General features: G+C 41.8%; 1 protein-coding gene across 1 annotated transcript in view; it reads left to right on the top strand.

Moving 5' to 3' along the window:
* The first annotated feature begins 21,484 nt into the window (after positions 1–21,484).
* Positions 21,485–27,846, top strand: part of MED13 (mediator complex subunit 13) — a 122,540-nt gene continuing 116,178 nt past the window's right edge. Inside the window, exons 1-2 of the mRNA XM_053568298.1 lie at positions 21,485–22,288; positions 24,160–24,394. Of these exons, the coding sequence (XP_053424273.1) occupies positions 22,223–22,288; positions 24,160–24,394 (301 nt within the window). The 5' untranslated portion in view covers positions 21,485–22,222. The remainder of the gene's footprint in view (positions 22,289–24,159; positions 24,395–27,846) is intronic.

Genomic DNA, 27,846 nt, shown 5'->3' with positions numbered 1-27,846 from the left:
GGGTGCAAACAATCTTCCTGGGTCAGCCTCAAGTAGCTGGGACTGCAGGTGCATACCACTACACCTGGCTAATTTTTCTGTTTTTTTATGGAGGTGATGTCTTGCTTTAGCACAGGCTGGTCTCAAATGCCTGGCCTCAAGCAAACTTCTTGACTTGGGCTCCCAAAGTGCTAAGATTACAAGCATGAGCTACTACACCCAGCAAATTTGTATTCTTCAGTTGCATACTTCTGTACCTCAGAATGTGCTTCTTTGCAGAGTTTGTTATTTATTCTTCTTTTGGCTGACACTCAAAGAGAGATTCATTTGTGTACGCCTCAGCAATGAATTTAGTTTTTTAGATTAGCTGGACTCCTTTAACAAACCATTCAGTAACTGAGAAGGTAGATAATGACTGTTCCTATAATAAGGCATTTGACAATAACAGCCAGCATTTACAAAGTAGCTCATGTGACCCATGCGTTATCCTCACATAATATCACAGAATCTTCCCAACAACTCTCCAAGACTTGATCCCTATTTTACAGATTAGGAAACTGAGGCTTAGAAAGATTAAGCCATTTGTACAGTCTCCTAGCTACTAATACATAGATGATAGATCCAGTATTTCAACCCCAATTTATCAGTTTCCAAAATGCAGACTTCTGCTCTCACTAATTGCTGCCATTGGATTAGATCTCAGTTTGCAACGTTTTAGTTTTTCTTTTTTTCTTTTCTTTCCTTTTTTTTTTTTTTTTGTTGTTCTTGTTTTGAGACAGAGTCTCAAGCTATTGCCTTCGGTAGAGTGCTGTGGCATTAAAGCTCACAACAACCTCCAATTCTTGGGCTCAAGCGATCCTCTTGCCTCAGTTTTCCTGATTTTAGTAGAGATGGGGTCTCGCTTTTTTGCTCAGGCTGGTCTCGAACTCCTGAGCTCAAGCAATCCACCTGTCTCAGCCTCCCAGAGTGCTAGGATTACAGGCGCAAGCCACCACACCCAGCCTAGAGCCACCGTGCCTGGCCTTGTAACATTTTAGAAAGAGAACAGCTAATAGCCAGGTAAACAGTAAGAAAGACCACAGGATGGATGCAAATGGAGTTTTAATTACTCTTTCCCAACAGTATAAAATGGGATAATGATGGCCGAGTAGCATACTTGTTACTCTTACTATCCTAGAGAGGTGCCAAGGTGTAGAACCAACATAGGAGGGAATTAGAAGCAAAGGGGTGGGCTGGGTGCAGAGGCTCATGCCTGTAATCCTAGCACTTTGGGGAGTGAGACAGGAAATTACTTGAGCCCAAGAGTTCAAGTTAACTGAACAACACATAAAGCCCCCCATCTCTACACATAATAGAAAAATTAGCCAGGCATTTTTGGCATATGGTAGTATGCATACCCGTAGTCCCAAGTACTCAGAAATCTGAGGCAGGATGACGGCTTGAGCCCAGGAGTTTGAGGCTTCAGTGAGCTATGATGACACCATTGCACTCTAGTCTAGGCCACTGTACTCTAGCCTGGGTAACAGAACAAGACCCTATATCAAAAAAAAAAAAAAAAAAGAAAGAGAAAAAAGCCAAGGGGAAAGGACATAATAGCCCAGAGCAATTCCCAATGTGGAAGACAGATAATAGGGAATCTCTTTATAAGATTCTCAAGCCAGCATGCTTGAGTTTGCCAAGTGCCATAACACAGTCCAAAAGGGAACAGACTAGAACAGGGACAGAGTATCAGAGAAGGTATATGGGGCCTTCAGCAGGAAAGAAATGATCCTGAATTCTAAAGTGATAGTGATAGGCTTGCCTGGTTCCAGTTCCTCTTATTCTTTTTACGGAGGATCTCTACCTTAGTGGGGTGATGGTGACTGAAGGAGATTGACCTGTGAGGGTTTGGGAGGAGTCAAGAGTTGGGGTTGGTTAAAGTGTAGACAATGGGAAAGGCCCAAATCATAGAAGCCAGCAGAGCTGAAAAATGCTCAAGGAACCAAAATCCTAGCAGCCAGATAGTCTGGAGGTAGAATGTGAGTAGGGGATATCACCAAAACAGAGTCCAGAAAGTAGATTAGTGCGAAGAGTAAAGGATTTTCATCTAAAACAGCTCAGTCTTTTCATAGCTCTTTCCTGTTCCATAGAGGAACAAAAAGTTTCATAAAAGGTCTGTGACCGGACATTCCCACACTCCCCATACGATGATGTCCTCTTACAGAGGGGACACGTATCCATCTGGCAGAGGAATCACATGTTGCTAGGTTTCCCCCAAATGACAAGTGGGAACAAAAGAAAATGAATTTACCTAGTCACTTAACTTGAATGTCCTTTATAACTACATTTTCAGGAGAAAGCAGGGAAATTTTTCTTTTTCTCATTCACTTTATTCATGTATACCACGTATAGAAAAATACATGAATCACAAGTATACAGCTGGATGAATTTTTGCAATGTGAACATGCTAATCAGCACCCAGATCAAGAAACAGAACGTTACCAGCCCCCAAACCCTGTCATGTCCCCACCTGGTTATTGCTCCCTGCGTGATAACCACTATTCTGACTTCTAACAACATTGATTTGTTTTACCTGTTTTAGAATTTCACATAAACGGCATGTATGTTACATATTCTTTTTGTGTGTGACTTTTTTTGTTTATGTTTGTAAGATTCATGTACGTTGTGCATAACAGGAATTCATTCTTTTTCATTGCCGTACAGCCTATTGTATGAATATACTGTTTTTTCAAATCCATTCTACTACTGTCGGACATTTGAATTGTTTCCAGTCTTTAGTTATTATGAATAGTCCTGCTACGAACATTCTCATGCATGTCTTTTGATGAACATATGTATGCATTTCTGTATCTGGGAGTATAATTGTTGGGTAAAAGCATATACATATGTTCAGTTTTAGTCGATACTGCCAAACAGTTCTCCAAAGTTGTTGTAACCAAGGAGATTTTTTTTATACTTCCAAATCTCTTGGAGTCAGAACGAAAGGGGTGCAGAGGCAGGCAGGTAGAAATTTGACTGGTAGTGCCAGCAAGTGAAGTTTAAAAGCAGCTCTTCCCTTCCTTCTGTCATTTTTTTTTTCCAGATGAAGTTTCTTTCCCAATGCATAGGGCTTGGGTAATATGTGACACCCAGGTCCAGTTACCTGGTAGAATTCTGTAATACTGGGACTTAGTATGAAGAGCCTCAGCTAAGTCAATATGGGCTACCAAGCCAGTGGAGTTAGTATACCTAAAAACCCAGCAAGAGGTCAAAGTCCAAGAGGCCTGAAGGTCCAGCAGGAAATGGAGTGGGGTTGGCAAAAGCAAAGAGGGAGATGCAGATATCAAGTTGGCTGTAGGGCCAGGAATCCAGGGAGAAGAAAGAAAAAACAAGCAGGTGAAGTGTGAATCGATACGGGTCTGTGGTTCACGACTGGCCTTTATGTACCTGTGGGGGTGGGGGTGAAAATGGTCAGCCAAGTTTAAAGAAACAAAACAAAACAGAACAATCTCATCCCACTGCAAACCAAAGCTGAGTAAGCCTTGTCTGGAAACTTCTTTTGAGGATAATTGCAAACTTCTGGGAACTTGAATGGAGAATGGTGGGGGGTGGAACAGAGACGTAATGTTTGTGTAACACATTTCCCCAGGCCACTCTAGTTTGGCAGGACAGTTGGATAATATGAGCAGCAGCACTCCTCACAGGAGATCATTGGAAACTCAGGTCCCTTCTGTATCTCTTCAGGATGTGTGGGGGGAGGGGGAGTCTCACATGCACTACTGAGTGGCTATTCACTGACTCATATCACCAACCACAGCTGGTGTGCAGCCACTCCTTTGCTGAAGTGGGGAGAAGTACTTTCCTCCCACCTGTTCTATAATCAAGCCACAAAAAAGAGTAACTTTGGGCTCTATTTCCTTGGGTGCCTCTAACGGTACAGCACTTTCGTTTGACTTTGTTTTTCACTGGAACAAAAAAACGACTGAGGTGAGGATGTGAGTGACTTTACTCATGTGCCATACTCAAAAATCATCTCTTCTCATTTTTGTCAGGTGACTCCTCCCCACCCCTATGACCTTGAACAACTTACCCAACCTCTTTAATATTTAATTTTCTCATGGGTAATACGGGAAGAAACATATCTACCTTTGAGAGTTATTGTGAAGATTAAATGAGACATACAGGGTCTGGGGAAGGGGCCCCTTTCACAACTTCTTCCTCACTCACCTCCTTTCTCCTGCCCTCTCCTCTCTGTGAGAGAAGTAGCTAATCTGATTGGTCAGATTCTGAGACGTTGACCAGGCTGTTTTGCTCAGTTGGAGGCGTCCTGCATGACCTGTCTCAATCAGGTATGTGGGTAGGGTCTCCCTGGGACTCCAACCCAGGCCTGTTCTTAGGCCTAGAGAGAGGGAACAACCAGGTCACAGCCACACTGTGAAGGTGCAGCCTGCTCCAGCTTGTCTCCCTTTTGACTAGGCAGGGTCCTTGCTGTCCTAATGGTGTTAAGTGTTACTTATTTTCCTTTGCCACTGTCTCCTGTGTATATTTCTCCCTCTAGACCTTGGTGAGGGGAAGAAGGAGAGAATGGCTGTGGTCCAAGTTAGACATTGGATATTCTTGGGCCTCTTGACCTAATACCATATTATCTAGCAGGGCTCCAAAGCAACCACATCCTTTACCATTATTATTGTTATTAGTAGTAGTAGTGTTGTGGTTATCTCTTGCTGCTTAACAAAGCCACTCCAAAATTTAGTGGCTTAAAGCAATAATCTTTGTTTATTTTAAATTTCTCATCATTGTGTGGGTTGACTGGTGGGTGCTCTGCTGGTCGGTTCTGCTGGTCTCATTTGGGGTCTCACATGGCTGTAGTCAGATGGCAGTGAGAGCTGGGATCTCCAGCGTGTCTTGATTCCAGTGTCTGGCACCTGATCAGGGATGTCTGGAAGGCTAAGCTCAGCTGGATGCTGGTAAGGCTTGACCTCTGTCTCTCACCATGTACTGCCAGGGCATCTTTCTCTCCATGTGAACTTCTCAAATGGTGGCTCAGGGCTTCCGAAAGTGGAAGCTGCCAGGCCTTCTTAAGGCTTAGGCCTGGAGCAGGCACAGCATCACTTCTGCCATATTCTATTCCTTAACATAAAACAAGTTATAGGCCCAGCCTTGATTCAAGGGGAGGGGACAACATAAGGGTGACAGTGCCAGGAGGAAAAGTTGATCACAGGCCAGCAATGTAACTGAACTGACTTCCACAAGAAACATTAGCATCACTTTTATCTGTGGTTCCCAAATTGAGTAAATGTAAACCAGAACTTAACCCCTCTTCCAGCTCAGGGTAAGTTTTTCTACATAAGGTACAATCTCCATAAAATAATCTTCTGAGAGGTTAGGGATATTAGTGTACAAGGCTAGTATATACCTTAAAATATCCAGTTATTATGTTTGGTATATAGTGTAATTTATAATCATACAAATAAAGCTTCTACCTGCTCAAATTTGATTTACCTGCTCAAATTTGATCTCTTATGGTTGTTGAAAGGATTAAATAAAATCATCTATGTAAATTGCTTAGCACTACAGGCCAGTAAATAATAATGGTAATTATTATGTTGCTGTTACTGGAGTCCCCCAGGAATCATGCTGGCCATGGCAAAAATGTAATGAGATGTCTTTGAGAAGTCTCAGTTCCCCAAGGCATCCGAGTGATAATTACCCAAGAAAGTGGGTGGAATTGTCAACTGAGATAGTGGGGACAGAAGAGGTTATCAGCTGCCCACACATAAGATGAGAAGAGAATCAATGAGTGCCGTTGCAGGAAGCATCAAAACAATAACAACAAGAAAAAAAAATAAAAATAGTCCAAGGTGAATAGGAAAAAGAACATAGGAAAGAGATACCAGAACAAAAGGAAGAATTATTTATTTGTTGGTCAGCAACAGGCCCCAATCTAAGAGAAAGATCACCTGTAAAGGGAGGAACGAGATGAGGAGCTGCCATTTTCCACCTTGCACGGAAGACGGAGAGACAAGTTGGACCTACCTTGCTTTTGGAGTAGTATCAGCCCTCCAATTAGGACAATCTAAGCAGTGGAGGATAAAAGAAAGAGACAGTCTTTGGAAGATAAGAGATCAGTTCTATTCAGAGTGAATTACCTGAACCAGTCAAAACTAAATGTTGGCATTTAGAAAGACTTCAACTCACTACTGTACAATTTCCTTTCCCTGAATCTGCACATCTGTTACTCTAGTTTTCCTCTTCGTTCTCCTAGGGGAAGAAAGTAGTAATCAGTCTGAGGATAGAAAGAGTTCAATAACATTAGGGGGATAAAAGCATTTTATAAACGTTTAAATTATGTACAAATATTTAATGCTTTTTTTTTTTTTTTGAGACTGGGTCTTGCTTTGTTTCTGGGGCTAGCGTGTTGTGGCACCATCACAGCTCACAGCAACCTCACACTCCTGGGCTCAAGCAATCCTCCTGCCTCAGCCTCTCAAAGAGGTAGCATTGCGGGTGTGAGATACTGCACCCAGCCTAGGAATAATTTCTTAAATTGATTTTATCATAAATATAAGAAGGAATATCTGTAAGATTTTTGGAGCTAGATGAGTATAAAGCTATACATCATAGAAATGTATCAGAAGAGTTTGATTCTACATATATTCAATGTAATAAATCAGAAGACTTTGATTCTACATATATTCATTGTAATTTTCACTTATTCTTTCATTAAATATTTATTAAGCACTTGTGTACAAGGTACTGTCTACTCTCGTGGGACTTACTATATTCTGGAGGGTGGGACAGATAATAAAGGAATAAATAAGTTAAAATGTCGATAATGATAAATTCTACAAAGAAAGTAAAGTTGAGAAAGAGAAGATAGAAAGTGACTGTATAGTCACAGCATCTTTGATCCCTCTGCACGCAGCACAGTGAGGGTCTCCAGAAACAGAAAATAAATAAATGAATAAATGACATGCCCCCACCAAGTTCAAGTCTTCACAACCTCATGCCTGGTTTATTATCAGTTGTCCTTTAACAGGTCAGCTTGCCTTCATTCTCTCCTCATTTCAGGTATGCCATTTGATATCAAATGCTACTTTAACTGTGTCACTTTTCTACTCCAAAACCTTCAGTGACTTCCTAATTGCCTTTTTAAAAACAAAGTTTAAAGCAAACAATATACTTATCTGTCACTGAATCTTATTTATTGATTAATATTATTTCTCGCCTTTATTTTTAAAGCTTTCTGCCTTACTGAAGACATGTGGTGGCTTTTAACATTATTATTACACTAAACAACTTTATGGGAAGCAGGTAATAAAAGGTAAACTTTATTTATAAGCCATTCCAAATCTTTGAACTGTGGAATCACTAAACTTTAGCACTGAGAATGGCTTGGGAATCAGTTTCGGTCAACTCCTTCATTTCACGGAGGAGGAAACTGAGAGCCAGCAGATAAATTGCTTCAGATATAGAAAACCAGCCAAGTGATAGCCCTGCCTTGACTAGAACTTAGCTCTTCTGATGCCTATTGCTGTTTCCACAGCACTATTATAACTACACACATTTTTATATAATTTAATCAGAACACATATGCTCTGTTGTAGTCTTTTCTGTTTACATTACTCTTAGACATATTTCCACGTAGGGACATAAGCCTTGTTCTTGTCATTTCAGCTACATGGCATTCTATCACATCAAGAGAAGCTGCGGTCTTTTAGTTGCACAAAGAGAGAACAAGCCAACGCTTTAACTGTCTTCAATAATAAAATAAGAACATCTGCTGTTACTTTGTAAAGTATGCCAAAAAATTATATATTTTTAATTTGGTTACTTATGTTTTTTCTGATCATTTTGTATGTTTTCTAAGTGTTACATAAGTTTTGTAAGTATATAAAAAGAGTCACAGTATAAATAAATACAATTTATGGAGTTGTGGTGTACTGAAATCAAACCCACCTACTACTGACACAAAATATGTACATATTTAGATTCGTGACTATTCTTTGTAAATCACTTCTTTGCTCATGGCTACTCTGCATTTGAATGCACAAAAAAGGCTTTGGTAATTATTATTTCTTTCCCTCTTGATCTGGAAAATAGAAAGTCTTACAAAGGAGACTACCTCCAAAGTTAATTTTATTCTTCCTGACGTGCCTCAAGATTTACAACATTTTATTTTCCAAATTCTTCAGGAAAATTATGCCTGGAATGATAATCTAAATTATGCCTAGAGGGTGGCGCCTGTGGCTCAGTCGGTAAGGCGCCAGCCCCATATACCGAGGGTGGCGGGTACTATGTCTCTACTGAAAAATAGAAAAATTAGCCAGGCGTTGTGGCACACCTGTTATTAGCTACTCCAGAGGCTGAGGCAGGAGGATCATTTAAGAACAAAAGTCGTGTTTTGTTTTGTTCTGTTTTTTAGTGAAAAGTAAATTTATTTCAGGTTAATGTGAGGGTATAAACAACCAGGTCACAATATTTGATTTTGTTAGGTAGACTCCCTCTTGTGGATATGTCCCACATACAAAAGATGTGCCAAACACCCCCACCCTGTGCCCATTCAGTGAGAGCACCCCAAAAGCCCTCCCCCTCCCGCATGAACCCTCCCTCAACTTGAATTGAAATGAGTTTTTCTCCTATGTGGGCATGGATTAGATGGTCTGCTGGCTTCATATTAGTATTGAGTACATTGGATAATTGCTTTTCCATTCCTGTGATACTTTACTAAGAAGAATGTGTTTCAATTCCATCCAGGATATTATAAAAGATGTGAAGTCACCATCTTTTTAAGGCTGAGAATTATTCCAGGGTGTGCATGTACCATAATTTGTTAATCCATTCCTGAATTGACGGGCATTTAGGTTGTTTCCATGTCTTGGTGACTAAATTGAGCTGTGATAAACAATCTAGTGCACATGTCCTTATGCTAAAATGATTTTTTTTCTTCTGGGTAGATGCCTAATAGTGGGATTGGAGAGTCAAATGGGAAGGTCTAATTTGAGTTCTTTAAGGGTTCTCCATACATCTTTCCAAAGAGGCTGTATTAGTTTGCAGTCCCACTAGCAGTGTAAAAGCGTTCCCCTCTCTCCATATCTGAGCCAGCATCTGCAGCTTGGGACTTTGTGATGTAGAGCCCAGAAGTTTGAGGCCGCAGTGAGCTTTGCTGATGCTACTGCACTCTAGCTGTGGTAAAAGAGTGAGACTCTGTCTCAAAAAAAAAAAAAAAAAAAAAAAAAAAATATATATATATATATATATATATAGCTTCTGAACAAAGATCAAATCCAGGTACTGCCAGTATATCTAAAGATGCAGCCAAGGGTGTGACTGTGAGATCTTTTGTTAAAAATCTCAGAAAGAGTTAAGGTTATGCTTCAGAGTGTTATTCAACAGACAAAAGTTCTCCAAAAGAGTAAAAGTGTCCCTCACATACTGTATTCTCTCAATAAAATGATAAAAAATTTTAAGAAGCTTAAGGGCATTGTTCTTTAGCCATCTCATCACAATCCCAAGGTAGAAAAGGCTTACCTAAAAGAGATTTATGGGTATGCTTTTTGTCTAATGAAGTAAACTCCAATAAGATTCACAGACGATCCACAAAGATTTTTGTTCTTTAAGCATATATAAATATATTCTTTATATATGTGTGTGTGTGTGCGCACATGTACATATATATACATACACACACAGAAACATTACCACCTTGGAATAAAAGGAATAGAAATAGCACAATGAAAGGAGGCCTCTGGATCCTTCATATTCTACTGGCACAAAGTAGGCTGAGAAAACTCTTTCACAGCAAACATGGACTATCTTTCATGAAGAAAAGAGAATGATTCAGAGGGCAGAACCAAGACCCCATAACATGGAGCTGAGCCCCAAGGAGAATTATTCCCAGGTCTTGGGACTAAAGAAAATGTCAACATTTTCTCAGAAGGATTTCAGAATAAAAATGGACCAGTGGCTCTTTCTTACAGCTATTATCCTGTCACACCTGTCTCATCATTGTATGTTGGGTGTATGGAGAGCACGTAAGTTGTTTATTTTGTTTCACAGGTGGAGAGAAACTAGTGAAGAAGCTATGCTTAAGGAATTATACCCAAGAATTATACAATGATACCCACGGAGCCTCAACTTCACCTAGACTTGATTTAGATGATGAGATTTTGGACTTCAAGCTGATGCTGTAATAATAAGATACTATTTTTGGTGAAATCTTTCTCTTTTTTTGAGACAGAGTCTTACCTTGTCATCCTCAGTAGAGTGCTATGGGGTCACACCTCACAACAACCTCAAACTCCTAGGCTCAAGTGATCCTCTTGCCTCAACCTCCCAAGTAGCTGGGACTATAGGCACCCGCCACAACACCTGGCTATTTTTAGAGACAAAGTTTCACTCTGGCTCAGGCGGGCCTCCAACCTAGGAGCTCAGTCAATCCACCCGTCTCGACCCCCCGGGGTACTGGGATTATAGTCGTGAGCCACTGCGACCGGTCCAAGATAATATTTTTGGTGACTTGGAGAGAAAGTAAGTGTATTTTGCATACGGGACAGACAGGAATCATTTGGGACAGAGAGTGAACTGTGTGGTAGAGACAGCCCTCAATGATCCTGCCTCCTGGTATTCACACCTTAGTGTAGCCCCCTCCCACACTCTATCACAGACAGGTGTCTGCATGACCAGTAGCGTGTGGTAAAAGTGATGATATGTTACTTCTGAGATTAGGTTATAAGAAGATTGTTCTCTCTCTCTCTCAGAAAAGCAAACTGCCATGTTGTGTGCAGTTCTATGGAGAAGCCCACCTGGCAGAAAGCTTAAGCCTTTGGCTAACAGCCAGCTAGAAACTGTGTCCTGTTAACAACTATCTGAGTGAGATTGGAAATGAACTTTCAGCCCTACTTAAGCCTTCAGCTGACTGTATCCCCATCCCACATCTTGACTACAACTTCATGAGAAACCCTGAAGCCAGTCCACATGGCTAGGTCACACACAGATTACAGAACATCAGTGACTGTGTGAGATAGTAAAATGTTGTTTAAAGCTATCAAGTATTTATTATTAGAAATAGATAGCAAACACAGCGGAGCCGAGGAGCACAGACTGCACAGCAGAAGCTGGGACCATGGAGAAAGGGGCTGTCCACCTGCAGCTGGAGCAGCAGATACAGCCAGTACTGGGGACACTGCCTGAAGCACATAGAGAGGGAGAGAAAGACCAGCCTCCTCATAACCCCTCATCTACCACGCTTGCCTCCACTGGCCAAACTAAGCCACAAGGAAATCTGTAAGGGAGGTTGTGAAATGTCATTTGCAAGGAACAGCTTCTTGCAATATAGAACAAAGTAGAGGGTGAGAAGGAAATGAACCTGAGAACAAACAGACAAATTACCAGCACAACCGAAAACCGTTTTTATATGGAATTTCCAGTAACTCAAACTCCGGTTTGGGAAACACTGGCCTTAATTGCTCTTCCCCAAATCTCTTCAAGTCCAGATCCTTTTTAATCCACCCGTCTCAGCCTCCCGGAGTACTGGGATTATAGTCATGAGCCACTGCGCCTGGCCCAAGATAATATTTTTGGTGACTTGGAGAGAAAATAAGTGTATTTTGCACACGGGAGAGACATGAATCATTTGGAACAGAAAGTGAACTGTGTGGTAGAGATAGCCCTCAATTATTTGTTTTTAGGGACAGTGTCTTGCTCTGTCACCCAGACTGCAGTGTGGTGGCATGATCACAGATCACTGCAACCTCAAATTTCTAGGCTCGAGTGATCCTCCCACCTCAGCCTTCCAAAGTGCTAGGATTACAGATATCAACCTGCAAGTTCAAATCTTATTCATCAGTTAATAACCTTTTTTTTGAGACAGAGTCTCACTATGTCGCCTCCATAGGGTGCTGTGGTGTCATAGCTCACAGTAACCTCAAACACTTGGGCTTCTCTTGCTTCAGCCTCCCAAGTAGCTGGGACTACAGGTGCCTGCCACAATGCCTGGCTATTTTTTGGTTATAGTTGTCCTTGTTTGGCAGGACTGGGATGGATTTGAGCCACCAGCTCTGGGGCATGTGGCTGGCACCCTAGCCGGTTGAGTTACAGGCGCCAAGCCAGTAACCACTTTAATGCAAAGTTTTTTGCCACTAACCTTTTCTTGTGACCTGGGGTAGCCCTGTCTTCTTCTTCTTCTTCTTTTTTTTTTTTTTTGGAGACAGAATCTCAAGCTGTCACCCTGGGTAGAGCGCTGTGGTGTCATAGTTCACGGTGACCTCCAATGCTTAGGGTCAAGCGATCCTCTTGCCTCAGTTCTTTTTTTTTTTTTTTTTCTATTTTTAGTAGAGATGGGGTCTTGCTTTTACTCAGGCTGGTCTTGAACTCGTGAGCTCAAACTATGTACCCACCTCGGCCTTCCAGAGTACTAGGATTATAGGTAAGAGCCACCACGCCCAGCCCCCCCTCTTCTTTTAATCCCATAGTATTTGTTCTAAACTCATTTTAGGCATTTTCAAACACAAGTTATAGTTATTTATTTTATGTCTTCTCATCCGAGAATTAAAGACCTTCTTGAGTGCCAGAATGCATCTCTGATGCACTGCTGTGTATTGCTCAATCATCACAGTACCTCGCATAGAACCTTGCATGTAGTCAATATCAACATGTAGTAAGTGAATAAATGAGTGAATGGACATCAAAACCAAGGGTAGCAATGGTATAAAATTTGAGTTATATAAATTTATATTACTTTTAAATCCCTTACAAACGCTTGGTAGAATCAAGAGATTCTAGAATAATCTCCCTATTTCCATGGCTGGTCATATCTTTTGAACTCCTTTGAATCTTTTCTTGAGGGAGAGAATACAATTGCAAATCAGTTTGTATCTGGGCAGGAATAATTAGCTAGTGAGAACAAAATCTTTTTTTTTTTTTTTTTTTTGTAGAGACAAAGTCTCACTTTATGGCCCTCTGTAGAGTGCCGTGGCCTCACACAGCTCACAGCAACCTCCAACTCCTGGGCTTAAGTGATTCTCTTGCCTCAACCTCCCGAGCAGCTGGGACTACAGGCGCCCGCCACAAAGCCCGGCTATTTTTTGGTTGCAGTTTGGCCGGGGCTGGGTCTGAACCCGCCACCCTCGGTATATGGGGCCGGCGCCCTACCAACTGAGCCACAGGCACCGCCCTGCTAGTGAGAACAAAGTTCTGCCTGAAACTTTTTAGCAGGAGGATTAGGTTCAAAGAACTATAAATAAGTATGTCACCCTCGGTAGAGTGCTGTTGTATCATAGCACTACAAGGTGTGGTAGGCACCTTTAGTCCCAGCTACTTGGGAGCCTGAGGTTGGAGGATCGATTGAGCCCAGGAGTGGAGTTTGAGGATGTAGTGAGCTATGAGCAAGCCTCTACACTCCAGTCTGGGGTACACAGTGAGACCTAGCTCTTAAAAAAAAAAAAAGGGCAGTGCCTGTGGCTCAAAGGAGTAAGGCGCGACCCCATATGCCAGAGGTGGCGGGTTCAAACCCAGCCTCGGCCTAAAAAAAAAAAAAAAAAAAAGAGAGAGCTGCACTTGTTTTATCTGCTTTGGTCAGTCAGAGAAAAATCATCTGCTTAGTATGAAAGGAATATTCAGATATTTAGCATTGGCTAAAGTCATTTCCTCTACTTCCCCACTTTCATTGTTGATGCTTTGACTGAGGGAATAAAATGGAAAACAGAAAGGATACTTTTATTTTTTTTTATTTATATTTTTTGAGACAGAGTCTCACTCTGTTGTCCAGGCTAGAGTGCTGTGGTGTCAGCCTAGGTTACAGGAACTTTAAACTCCTGGGGTCAAGCAATCCTCTTGCTTCAGCCTTCTAAGTAACTGAGAGTATAGGCAACTGCTACAATGCCTGGCTAATTTTTTTTTATTTTTAATAGAGACAGGGTCTCATGCTTGCTCAGGCTGGTCTTGAACTTCTTAGAGTAAGTGATCCTTCCACCTGGCCTCCCAGAGTGGGACGATTGATTATAGGTGTGAGCCACCATGCTGGCCTATCAACCTAATTTCAAAGTAAGGAAATGAGAGGAAATTGACTTTGAATTTAATATTAAAATGAAATGGTTATCAAGAAGTAAAATATGAGGTTGAGAATGGATGCTCAGGGCAACTTTTGAGATAATTCAGAATATTCGATTTTAGAACTGAAGTGTTTCCTTAATTGTCTTAACTTGCTGATTTACTTTTAGGTCTGCTTATTTCTATGTTCAATGAAGTCCTGTCTGTGTGTTCACTGAATAGAATGGTTTATAACTTCTTAGCCTTTTCTTCTACTGAATTAAGCACAACATTAAACCATTAACATGGCCTTATGAAAAGTCAATATTGTCCCTAGGCTCAAGACCACTCACTCTACAGCTTAATTGGTCCTTAGTGTTAAGCTTTAGATTCTAAACTTGTACTATCCAACACAGTAGCTCCTAGTCAAACATGGCTAATGGTCTTTTGAGATGTTGCTAGTCCAAATTGAAATGTGCTAATTAAGTAAAAATACACATAGATTTTGAAGGTTTGGCGTTAAAAAAAGGAATACGAGATTTCTCAATTTTTTTATGTTAAATGGTAATATATCGAGATAAATAAAATAGATAATATTAATTTCACCTATTTATTTTTACTTTTTTTTTTTATGTTGAGATAGGGTCTGTCTTTGTCACCCAGGCTAGAGTGGCATGGTCATAGTTCAGTGCAGCCTCAAACTTCTGGGCTAACCCAACCCTCCTGCTTCAGCCTCCTACCCTGTTTCCCCGAAAATAAGACCGTGTCTTATTTTAAGGTGTGCTCCCAAAGATGCACTAGGTGTTATTTTCAGGGGACATCTTATCTTTCCTGTAAGTAGGTCTTATTTTTGGAGAATGTCTTATTTTCGGGGAAACAGGGTAAGTAGCTGGGATAAAAGACATGTGCCACCATGCTCAGCTAATTTTTGAAATGTTTCTGTAGAGACGATCTTTTTTTTGTTTGAGAGATAGAGTCTCTCACTTTATCACCCTTGGTAGAGTGCTATGACATCACAGCTCACAGCAACCTCCAACTCCTGGGTTTAGGCGATTCTCTTGCCTCAGCCTCCCCAGTAGTTGAGAGTACAGGCACCTGCCACAACGCCTGGCTTTTTTTTTGTTGCAGTTTTGGATGGGGCTGGGTTTGAACCCACCACCATTGGTATGTGGGGCCAGTGCCCTGCTCACTGAGCCACAGGCGCTGCCCGAGACAATCTTGCTTTATTGCTGTGTTGCCCATGCTGGTTTTCAACTCTTGGCGTCAAGTGATCCTTCTGTCAAAGTGCTGGGATTACAGGTGTGAGCCATCACACCTGGCCTATTTTTACTTTTTTAATGTGGGTACCAGAAAATTTCAGATTACTTATTTACCTCTCATTACATTTCTATTGGGCAGCACTGTTCTAGAACTTGGGATTTTTCGGAATCAGGTGGGGGAGCATCAGGTGCCTTTTCCTGGACTTCTCTGTCTCAGGTGATATAATTCTATCACCTTCCTAGAGGCCAACTGGTAGGTTGTAAACCGGTTCCTCTGCATTTCTTTCAGAATGGAGCCCCTAAAATAAAAGTCTGAAAGAGTTACAGAACAGTTTTTTATTTTTATTTTTCGAGACAGAGCCTCAAGCTATTGCCCTGGGTAGAGTGTCGTGGCATCACAGCAACCTCAAACTCTTGGGCTCAAGCAATTCTCCTGCCTCAGCCCCCCGACAACACCTGGCTATTTTTTGGTTGTAGTTGTCATTGTTGTTTGGCAGGCCTGGACCAGATTCAAACCAACTGGGCCAGATTCACCAACTGTGGTGTATGTGTCTGGTGCCTTAGCCACCTGAGCTACAGGTGCTACCCTATAGAACAGTTTAAAGTGCAGACCACTATGTGAACCCACATGTCAAAGAGTGGAAGAGAATAGGTGCTTATTGACCCGAGGTGACTTCTACAATTCACTTTAAAGTTTCTGATTGAAAGGCTAGCCAGGGACCTCAGTTCACACCATGGATGGATCCCCTGAGCTCACAAGTTCGAGACCAGCTTGAGCAAAGTGAGACCCCCTGATTTTTTTTTTATTGTTGGGGATTCATTGAGGGTACACAGAAACAGGTTACATTGATTGCTTTTGTTAGATAAGGACCCTCTTATATTTCTGTCCCGCCCCCAAAAGATGAACCCTATTCCTTGACCCCCCCACCCCCCTTCCCTTTACTCAGATCTCCCCATCCCCCACTCTCCATTGTGTATTGGGACCCTAATTGTCCTCATATCAGAATTGAGTACACAGGATTCTTATTTCTCTATTCTTGTAATGCTTTACTAAGAATAATGTGTTCCACATCCATCCAGGTTAATACAAAGGATGCAAAGTCTCCATCTTTTTTAGTGGCTGAATAGAATTCCATGGTATACATATACCAAACTAGGGCCAGGAGTGGTGGCTCATGCCTATAATCCTAGCATTCTGGGAGGCCAAAGCAGGTGGATTGCCTGAGTTCAGGAGTTCAAGACCCCCTCTCTAAAAAATAGGTGGGTGCTGTAGCAGGTGTCTCCTGTAGCCCCAGTTACCGGGGAGGCTGAGGCAAGAGAATCGCTTTGAGATCAAGTGTTTGAGGTTGCTATGATGCCACGGCCCTCTACTGAAGATGACAAAGTGAGACTCTATCGCAAAAAAAAAAAAGAAAAGAAAAGAAAAAGAAAAACTAGCTGGGCATTGTGGCAGGTGTCTGTAGTCCCAGCTAATTGGGAGGCTGAGACAAGAGGATCTCTTGAGCTCAAGAGTTTGAGGTTTCTGTGAGCTATGATGCCATGGCACTGAACCCCAGGGCAACTGAGTGAGACTCTGTCTCAAAATAAAACAAAATAAAATAAAATAAAAGTTCCTGATTGGCTTCCCTATTTTACTTGGATTATCTCTTTTACAATTCTCACATTTAGGTGTCATCATTACATATACATTTTACACATGAATAGGGAGCTACCAAGCACAGAGTTTTGACTCCAGCTGGTCTGACTGTCCAAATGCCATACCTAGCAAGATTATGAGCTCCTTTTATATCCTCTATCTTGTCCATACATGACCCAATGCATACTAGACAGCCAATAACTGTGTGTAGTTATCTTTATATATATATAATGATTTTAGCCATGTAGGGAAATATATGTGTGTGTGTGTGTGTCTATTACATACACACATATATGTATATGTAAAGGTGTGGAAGAAAATACATGAAAATGTTAAAATGGTGATGGTGATGTTATGGTCATTTTGGGGGGTGATGAACATTTAAAATTTTCATCTTCATACTTTTCTGTATCTTCCAAATCTTGACAAAGTGTGTGTACTGTTTTACTTTATTTCTATTACTCTTACTTTTAAATCCCACATTACCCCTGCCTCCACACATGCATAGCCTCCCTCCCCCCATTATCAACATCCTCCACTGCAATGGAACATTTCTTTTTTTTTCTTTTTTCTTTTTTGGCCGTTTTTTGGCTGGGGCTGGGTTTGAACCCGCCACCTCCTCCAGTACATGGGGCCAGCGCCCCACTCCTTTGAGCCACAGGTGCCGCCCCAATGGAACATTTCTTATACACGTAATTGAGGTACTTACGTTGACGCATAATTATCACCCAAAGTCCCTATGTTCATTACTCTTTAAATCATACAAAGTGTCATTTTAACAGAATGTACGTGGTTGTTGATATGTTCTTTGTGGCTGACATGCTCTCTTCTCTTTCCCGCCTCTCCATATTTCCGTTCCCCTTACAGTTTGGATCCCCCTCCTCCACTTTGCTTCTTCATTCTCTCAGGCTTTCTGCTCCATTCTCTCTTCCTCCCCATTTCTCTCTTCTGCTTCTTGCCCCCCTTCCCTCCAGCTTTCTTTCTGAGATCCTCTCTCAGACTTTTTCCTCTGGATCTTTCCCTCTTCGTGTCTTCTCTCTCTCTTTGCTTTTTGAGAAGATTGACATTCAAATGAAAGATCCATCAAATGCTACTTCCTACTTGGTAGGTTTCAGGCAGATTCTGCTTGCTGCTGGAGTCCTCAGGAAGGTGTTCAAGTTAAGGGGTGGGGGCAATGTAGGTCCAGACTTCTAAGAAGGATGGATACCTCCTAGACCAGAGGTGAGAGAGGGTATTTCAGACTGAGGAAAACAGCAGAACAAAGATCTGAGGAATCTCTCAGGGGAGAGCGATGAGCAGAGGAGCTCAGACTTCCCTGGATCTGGGGATTGCCTTCTTCTGGTGCTGGCACTCATTTATAAAGGATGCTGACCTTAGTTGATTTGAGCTCCTGGATTGAATTAGTCCTGGTTGTATAATTGACTTTGATATGTGGCCTTTGGATCTAAATTGGGTTTAATAAGATTTAACTGCTTCAAAGGGCTTTATAAGAATTCATTTTATCCTTCAAATCTGATTTCAAATGCTAGCTACTTTATGACGCCTTCTCTGGCTTTGATGCTCTTCCTCTAGTCTCCCTACTGTGCTATATAGTTGATACATATCATATTCAAGCAGTTACCCCATTGTACTTTATCTTATTCTATGGAATATGTTTCCTTTATTGCCTCTCTTCAGGAATCTTGTATCTTATTCATATTTGTGTTCTAGGCCTACCACAGACCAGGAACACACTCAGTTGAGCCAGCAGGTGCTCAATAATGATTTTTAAAATTATATTAATAGGTAACATAACTGAGCACTGTGGAAAGCACTATGCCTACATTGTTTCACTCACCAGGCACATTAAGAAAAAAGTATTAATATTTATATTATCCCTATTTTAGATAAATTAATTTGATCTGAGGTCAATTGGTAAATGGGACAAGTTTTTTGACAGGCTTTTGGCTTCAGAGCTGTACATTTAACCACCACAGATGAATAAATGAATGAATGAAGAATTCTTTTCATTCTGTGGGTAAAAAAGTGATACAGAAGAATCCACTATTTATTTTATAGAGCCAATTATGATTTAAAATTATAAGTCCTACTTCACTGATGTTTTCACCACCACCACCCCTTTGTTTTTGAGACAGAGTCTAAAGCTGTCACCCTGGGTAGAGTGCTGTGGAATCATAGCTCACAGCAACCACCAACTCAGGCTCGAGCAATCCTCTTGCCTTTCTATTTTTTAGTAGAGACAGGACTCGCTTTTGCTCAGGCTGGTCTCAAACTCCTGAGCTCAGGCAATCCACCCACCTCGACCTCCCAGAGTGCTAGGATTATAGGTGTGAGCCACTGCACCCTGCCACATACTCCCCCCTGCCCCCCTTTTTTTGAGAGTCTCACTTCGTTACCCTGGGTAGAGTGTGTGGCATCACAGCTCACAACAACCTCAAACTCTTGGGCTCATGGCTTGGAGCCTGTGGCTCAAGTGGCTAAGGCACCAGCCACATACACCTGAGCTGGCAGGTTCGAATCCAGCCCAGCCTGCCAAACAACAATGACAGCTGCAACCAAAAAATAGCCTGGGTGTTGTGGCAGGTGCCTGTAGTCCCAGCTACTTGGGAGGCAGAGGCAAGAGAATCACGTGAGCTCAGGTTGCTATGAGTGAGCTGTGATGCCATGGCCTTCTACCCAGGGTGACAGCTTGAGGTTCTGTCTCAAAAAACAAACAAACAAACAAACCCCCCAAACTCTTGGGCTCAAGCTATTCTCTTGCGTCAGCCTCCAGAGTAGCTGGGACTAGGCACCCACCCCTACACCCAGCTAGTTTTAGAGATGAGGTCTCGCTCTGGCTCAGGCTGGTCTCAAACCCGCGAGCTCAGACAATCCACCCGCCTCAGCCTCCCAAGTGCTGGGATTTACAGACATGAGCCACAGTGCTGGGCCCATGCTTTTTTTTTTTTTTTTTTTTTTGTAGAGACAGAGTCTCACTTTACCGCCTTCAGTAGAGTGCCATGATGTCACAGGACTCACAGCAACCTCCAGCTCTTGGGCTTTCGCGATTGTCTTGCCTCAGCCTCCTGAGCAGCTGGGACTACAGGCGCCCGCCACAACGCCCAGCTATTTTTTGGTTGCAGTTTGGCCAGGACTGGGCTCGAACCCACCACCCTCGGTATATGGGGCAGGTGCCCTACTCACTGAGCCACAGGCGCCACCTTTTTGTTTAACTTAATCCTTGTACCTTGAGGACAGTATGTTTCTAACTCTAGAATTTTCTTTTTCTGTTCTTTTCTTTCTTTCCTTTTTTTTTTTTTAAGATTTTTTTAAAACCAAAACATTGATTTCATGACTAACTGTGGAAATTCTTAAGATGAACTGGACGCTGCAACAGCTATCTTTTTGGATGTAGTTGTTATTCCTTCACAGAATCCATGGCTGAATCTGCAGTGTACAATTTTTAGGTGTCTCTCAGTCTTGGCACTCCAGTTATACTTTTTCTTGTGCTTGGCAGGGTAGCTGTGTTTGCTATAGGTTGACTTTTGAAGGTGATAGGCCTTAGAGCCAGGGGGGCAACATGTGTGTCTTCTTACAGCCCTGCTTTCCAAACAATGATGTTCTCTTCCTTATCTTATTTCTGTGTCTGAAACCAAAAAGCCGATCATCTTTTTCTTCTTTCTTGTAATCCTCTCTAAAACTCTTGGGGAAAATGTCCTGAATTCTTATACTGAAGGGTAATCCAGCCAATAATTGAGTGTTTTATGGAAAAGAGAACCAACTTTTTATTTGGTTACTTCTCAGCATTCATTCATTTTTAAATTTGTAAGTATCAAGCACCTATGGTGTGCTAGAAAATTTTTTAGGCACTAGACAGTTAAAAAAAAAAAAAAGCCCTGGTTCTCACGGAGATTATATCCTAGTGAAACCTATACAGACACAAGTTCACTTGGTCCTCACAATGACGACATGAGGTAATGATGACAACAATAATAGTTAACTCTTAAAATGCTTATCTGTGCCGGACTTTGGGCTACCTGCTTAATTTGTATTAACTTCTCCATTTTACAAATGAGGAAATAGAGTTACAAAGTGGTAACTTACTTGCTCGAGCTTGGAACTCATACAGAGTAGCTCTAGTGACTAGGCTAGTAGTCACAAGGCTATATTGTTTCATTTATGTTTCTTCATATCACGACTTTTGGCGTACTGCCTCCATCCAGATCATCTGACTCCTGGGTCCAGAGGTTTGCGTTACACCCCAACGACCTCGTGCAATAATAGAGAATGCCTTGGAATTTTTGTCAACATTTTCTCTGCCAAAGAATTCAAACTAGATTTCCTGTAATTCTCATAGATTTGTGAATTGAACCCTCCTATGCTGTAGGTTCCCGAGCAAGGAGAAAGATGAGGCCAAAGCTCTGGGTCACTTTACGCTTGCCGGGGTACCCAGCAGATGGCGCTCTCTCAGTAGCCACCGGTTGGCCGCCCCGTCCCCCCGGCTCACCGCCTCGGCCAAAGGCTTCCCGGCCCTCCCTCACTCGCTGCTCTCTCCTCCTCCCCACGGAGCCCGGGCCCACGTGACCTTAAGGCGGCCAATGGGCGAGCAGAGAGGGCGAGCTGGTCCCTGTGGCCGCCATTAAAGCGAAGGGAAAACCCGTGAATTCGGATTAAAGGGGGAAAAACACCGCCCGCTGGGCCTACAAAATGGGGGAGACTACGGCGTCCAGGCGGTGAGGCCGCAGGAGGGCGGACATTAGGCCGGCTTTGCCCAGGGACAACACCAAGACACAGCCAGAGAATGGTCTGAGCCCGCAGACGCCGCCACCACCTCCGCCACTGAGGGGACTCTGGGCTTAAGGACATCGCCGCTGCCGGGCCAGGGGCCTGGGCTTCCCTCCCGGCTCTCGCCCTTCCCGCCCCTCTGCGGGCGCCTCCCCGCCCGGTAGACCTTCCGGGGACTGGGCTCTGCCGTCTCGGACTCGATCCTCATTATTTATTGTGTAATTTATTATTTTTCTTGTGGAAGGGACACCCAGCCCCTCCGTCCCCGAGAGAGGGACGAGCGTCCGCGGGCTCCGCAGTCCGGCCCGCCGGGCGAGCGCGCCGCGGCCCTCCGGTCTCCGGCCCTCGGCCCCGGGCTGCTGGGTGCCGGCCGGGCGGCGGAGGCTGCTCGCGGCGGCGGCGGCGGGGGGGTGGGCGGGGAGGGCGGGCGGCCCGGCGGCCTCCTGTGCCACCGCCACCCCCACCACCGCCGCCACCCCCCCGCCCTCCCCGGTGTCTGTGCTTCTCTCTCTGGTCGGAGGCGGCGGTAATGGCGGATGGTGGGTTGTGGCGCCGGCGGCGGCTGCTGTGAGGGACGATGAGTTCCTCCTTCGTGCCGAACGGGGCCAGCCTAGAAGATTGTCACTGTAACCTCTTCTGCCTGGTGAGTGCCGGGCCGCGGCCCGCGGGCGGGGACGGAGGGGCCGCGAGGTGCGCCCTCGGGGCGTGGGGGAGGGGGCCGGGTCGGATCCAGATGCCCGAGTGCCGGGCTAGGCCCAGCCGGGGCCGGCGCCGCGCCGGGCGCAGCTCCGCAGCCGGCCCGGAGCCGGCGTCCGCCCGCCCCGCGTCTGCTCGCCGTTTGACGAGTGTTGGCATTTCTCTTGTCTCGTTCCGTACTCTGTTGCTCACCGTAGTCTTGTCTTCAACTTGGGCGCCCTGTCTGCCGGGACACTAACCTTTCCCTCCGTGCCTGGCTTAGCTGTTAGTTGCTTTTCCCCTTATTGACCTAGTATCCTGTCCCCACGCTTCCCTTTATTGCCCCTACTCCTGCTGCTTTATGCTTCACCCTGGTTACTTTGGTTCCCCGAATGCGTTAGGACCCCACAACTTAGGCTCTGTAAGTTTTTCGTTTCACATTTTTTTGTATGAGTCAAACTTGCACAAGGTTAATTTCTTCCTTTGGAGACTTCAGATCTTTCTGTAAAATCTAGTAGATACTATTTCATGTTTTCTTTTTAAACTTTGAAAACAGTTTTCCATTTTGACAATTTCTAGCCATCTTGCTTTTATTAGAACATTATGTTTTTGTGAGAGCGGAGGGGACTAACGGAGGTGGTGCCGTGGTTTTACACTAAGTATTTCTATATTTGACTCTTTTGCTTGCTTTTTAAGAATGTTTGGAGCAGACTGCTCCTTATTTTATAGACACGGAAAGTGTGGAGAATCTGGATGACATTGGTGTACGTTGGCCCAGGTCTGGTACTAACAGTTAAGACTTTCAGAAGTACCAACTGTTGCAAATATCTAGTCCTGAATTAGATGATAACTTGGTTTCATCGGTGACTTTAAGTTTTTGTGACTTTATATTTTCATTTTTTTCCCTGTGCTCTGAGAAATATTAAAAGAGTATGTGATAGGTAAGTGAATTAGGTGGGCGGAGCACAACTAGTTGGCAAGTGTAAAGTGCCAGTCATGTATCAGCAGTTTCATTTTTGGCACCTTATGCTTTGCGTCTTTAAGTTAGATTAAGGAATTATTTAATTATTTTTGTCAATTTTTTTTAATGGTGCTAAACTAAGATCTTTAATGCACTTACCGCTTATAAATATACATTGGATTTCTTTAGTGTCCATTAAAAATTATCTCTTAGATGGAATAAGATGTACAGCAGGTTTTACATTTCTGTTTTCTCCAACTCAGTCTATTTTTGGTACTTTTAGGAGCAGCTTCTTTGAAGATAGACTGCCGTGAATTGACAGTTCTTTGTGAGCTGCTCTTTGACTTTTCCTAAAGGGGGTGTGTGATGAATTTACATGGGCATTTTTTCAGGAATTGTTCAGATGTCTTTTCATTAGAGCCATGACTTCTGTAAATGTGGAATAAAAACTCATGATGTGAGATCTTTAAGAATTAATTTTCAGTTAAAAGTTTGATATCAAGGAACAAATGTGGACTAGTTAGACTAGAACTAAGGACAGAGGGAAAACAAATTTATTACCCAGCATACGTTTTGTACATTTAATACATCCACTATTAAAATACACCTTTATATTTAACATTGTTTTATTTCTGTTTGGGACACATTATTGGTTTGCTGTTCAGTAACATGTTGATATTAATTTTCAACTGTTTTTGTTCTTTTCTTTAAATTCCTGGTTGTTGGATTATCAGAATTGTAAGGCTTTTGGGGGTCTTGTTTTCAATATTTTAAGCATATGTTGAAAAATTGCGATGTCTCAATGAATTAAGAGACTTTATATTGAATGCTTTTGACTGTGCAATCACAAAAAATCATGCTTTCTTTCTTTCCTTCAGGCTGACTTGACGGGAATTAAGTGGAAAAGATATGTATGGCAAGGTCCAACTTCTGCCCCTATTCTATTTCCTGTGACAGAAGAAGACCCCATTTTGAGCAGTTTCAGTCGCTGCCTGAAGGCAGATGTACTTGGTGTTTGGCGGCGAGATCAAAGACCTGGAAGAAGAGAATTGTGGATATTTTGGTGGGGTGAAGACCCCAGTTTTGCTGACCTTATTCACCATGACTTATCAGGTGAAAGCAACGTATTATTTCTAACTAATGATATACCAACATTGTATACTTCTCCCCAAATAGCATCTGTATTTCAAATTGGTTTTGGTTTTTTTGGGGGGGAGGGGGAGTGTAACACTGTTAGGTATGAAGTCACATAAAATTTCAGCTTCCTATTTTATTTTAATTTTTTTTTAACTTGAAATAATTCAAGTTGTATATGTTATGGCTGGCTTTTTAAGCTCAACTTTCTCCTTTCACCATCCAGCTTCCTTCTTAATATCTCACAGGCGGTTAGGGCCCAAGGAAAGCATGTTACATTAATCTAAGAAAAAAAAGGATCAGGAAGTATAAAGTTCCTGACAAAGTCATGTAATACTGTTGAAGCCAAGTGTAAGGCACCTTTAAGCCCATTCTTTTGCATGAATATGCAGAGGATTGTAGAAGTATCTAGAAATGTTGTAACTTTATCTTGTGGTTTTTTTTTTTATAAGGCATGTGATTATTTTGTTGTTATTTGTGTTACAACCACGTGAAGTCATATGTTAATTTTGTTTTCAAAAGTAACTCTTTTGGACAATGTTATATGGAAGACTATATTAATATGAAACAAGCCACCAACTTGTTTAGCTTTTATAGGTTTTTATCACAAGGTTACATAGAAGAAATTTTATGATCAAATCAATATGAGTAATTCTTGACTTTTATTTTATGAGCAAATCTTACCTTAGAAAGAGAAATTACAGCTCTTCATGTGATTTTTGAAGCTCGTGTTTACTTTAGATTGTAGGAGACAGTGTTAACTGAATCTTTGATAATAGGAATGTAAATGATAAGTTATGTGCTGCTATGTACCAAAGATAGTTAGATAATGATTCTTTATTTTTTTAATTTTTGACTTTTTTGAGACAGTCTCACTTTGTCACCCTCACTAGAATGCTGTGGCATCACAGCTCACAGCAACCTCAAACTCTTAGGCTTAAGTGATTCTCTTGCCTCAGCCTCCCAAGTAGCTGGGACTATAGGCACCTGCCACAACGCTTGGTGGTTTTTTTGTTTGTTTGTTTGTTTTTTTAGAGGCTGGGTCTTGCTCTGGCTCAAGCTGGTCTCAAACGCCGCGAGTTTAGGCAGTTCACCCACCTTGGGTTCCCAGAGTGCTAGGATTATAGGTGTGAGCCACTGAGCCCGGCCTAGATAATGATTCTTGCCAGGTAAATTTAGGATTTCTAGGTAATTTTTGAAAAAAGTGTTCTTATTTGAAATTGAATACTATGAAATTTCTTTTGTTCATTTGACCTATAGGACCTATTTTATTTTTGGTTGAAATATAATCCAGGTATCTGTATCTTAAATTAGCATACTTAGTAAGACCAACATTTGTGTAGGATTGTATGTTACATTAGGTTTACTTGATCGTTTTTACTATCAATTGAACATACTCTTTGGTATTATTTTTGAGAGTGATGCAGTTCTTTTATGGTAAATCTTTCCAGTTTTTCTAGCTTTCCTAATAAGATATCTGCTGGAGAGTCTAGTCCTTAGTTCTAGTATGTAATATAGTTCTAAATATGTAAAATGATGGGTTCGTGTATATGTCTATAGGTGTTGATGATGTATGTGTATCTATCAGGAAATGAAATTTCTTAGAGATTTTAGCAAGATGCTTTGTAATTCATGCCAAAAACTAAGTGTGCCAGCTTCCTTTTTCTTCATTGACTTGAACATAGTCAATGTTATTTTAATAACATTAAAGAGTTACTTTAATTTTTAAGTGGTCATAAAAACCATGTTACCAAGATGTTTGCAGACTATATTAATTTTGTTCATTGATAAAATATTTGTTGATAAAGCTAACTTAGGGGGTTTGGTCTTAACAGAGTTGGGCAGAGCATCTGAACAGACCATTTTTATTTTTTTTAAAGACTGCATGAAATACATTTTGTGGAATCAAAGAGAATTCTACCAGATAGAATATTTACTTTAACCATGTAAACTAATAGTATTTTGAAAATTAAAAGCCTATTAAGAGGTGAGCCTTTTTGATGTTTATTGTCACAGCACTGTGTAGATTAGTTTTTTATTTTAGGTTTCGTCTTACGAGACACATTTTCTCTTCTGAAACTATAGTTTTAAATTTTTCTTTAGTTTAACTTTGGCTTTTAGCATAATTTTCAAAAATTGTGTACTTATGTTTTAAAAGAGATACTGATCTTGAATGTGAATGAAAGTGGTTTTGGAGATAAGGTTTTAATTGTTGCCAGATTTTGCTGAATGCTATTGAATAGTAAATAACTTAAAAATTAATCATAGTGGAAGTGATTGAAATAGTGAACTGAAATACAATTAGGAGTAGTATGTGATCATATTCACTGTTCCAAAAACCTGTCCTGTGCTATTTTAGTTTGCATAGTCAGTGGCATTTATACAGTGTTATGGCTTTTTTTTAACCTGTCATTTACTTTAGAATGTTACTTAAACCAGTCATATCTTAAAGAATAATAAGGTCTTTTCAGATGGACTATATTTGTCTTGCCCTTTTCTTTGCTCTGGGGACACCGTCTGCCTCCCTTTTGGGGTAATTAGGCTGCCTCTGTCTCTCTAGCTAACCCTTTTTTCATTTCTTCCCATCTGTGGCACTCTATTTCCTTCTTTTAAGCTCCCCTGAGAAGAGAGCAGCTGGACAGTAGGGGTGGCATCAGCTGCTGGAGGCAATCCTGAGTTCCAAGTGGAGGTGTAGCACTGGGGAAAGGGGAACCGGAAGGACCCAGGTGGTAAACTGAAAAGCTGGTTAATTTAGCTTGAGCCTGCTCTTCATAGGCAGTGTCTTTCTGTTTGGTTCAGTACCCACCACATTTTGTTACTGAAATGTTTTTGATTATGGTGATAATATTGCTTTCCTTTTTTTGGTGGGAAGACGAGATAAGGTATTCCTTTTTTTTTAAGTTTAAAATTGTCAATTTTTCTTATTTAACTGAATTAGTCATAACAATAAGCTTAACCCCTTTATCTCCTTTGTATCATCCATAGTGTATTTTTAAGAATAAACTTGTTATTTTAGGATAGGGTGGGATTTCATATGAAAGTTGCAAAGTTAGTCTAAAGACTTCCTGTGTAACCTTCAATTTCCTTTATTGCTAACATTTTACATTAGACTACTACATTTTAACAACTGATGAACCAATATTGATACTTTGTTGCTAAGGTATAGACTGTATTTGAATTTCCTTTATTTTTTTCCTGATAACCCTTTTTCTGTCCTAGGATCCTATTCAGATGCCACATTGCTGTTAGTTGTCATTTCTCTTTAGGTTCTTCTAGACCAGTGGCTCTTAACCTGTGGGTCGTGACCCCTTTGTAACAATGAAAATACATCGTGGCATTAGGAACGTTGAGAACCACTATTTCTAGACTGACATTTTCTCTGACTTTGGTTTTAATAATTTTGACAGTTTTGAAGAGTTTGGTCAGGTATA

Source organism: Nycticebus coucang, chromosome 18, assembly GCF_027406575.1.
Source record: "Nycticebus coucang isolate mNycCou1 chromosome 18, mNycCou1.pri, whole genome shotgun sequence".
Lineage (NCBI taxonomy): Eukaryota > Metazoa > Chordata > Mammalia > Primates > Lorisidae > Nycticebus > Nycticebus coucang.
The sequence above is the reverse complement of the archived record's forward strand: the minus strand, read 5'-3'. Positions and strand labels throughout refer to the sequence as shown.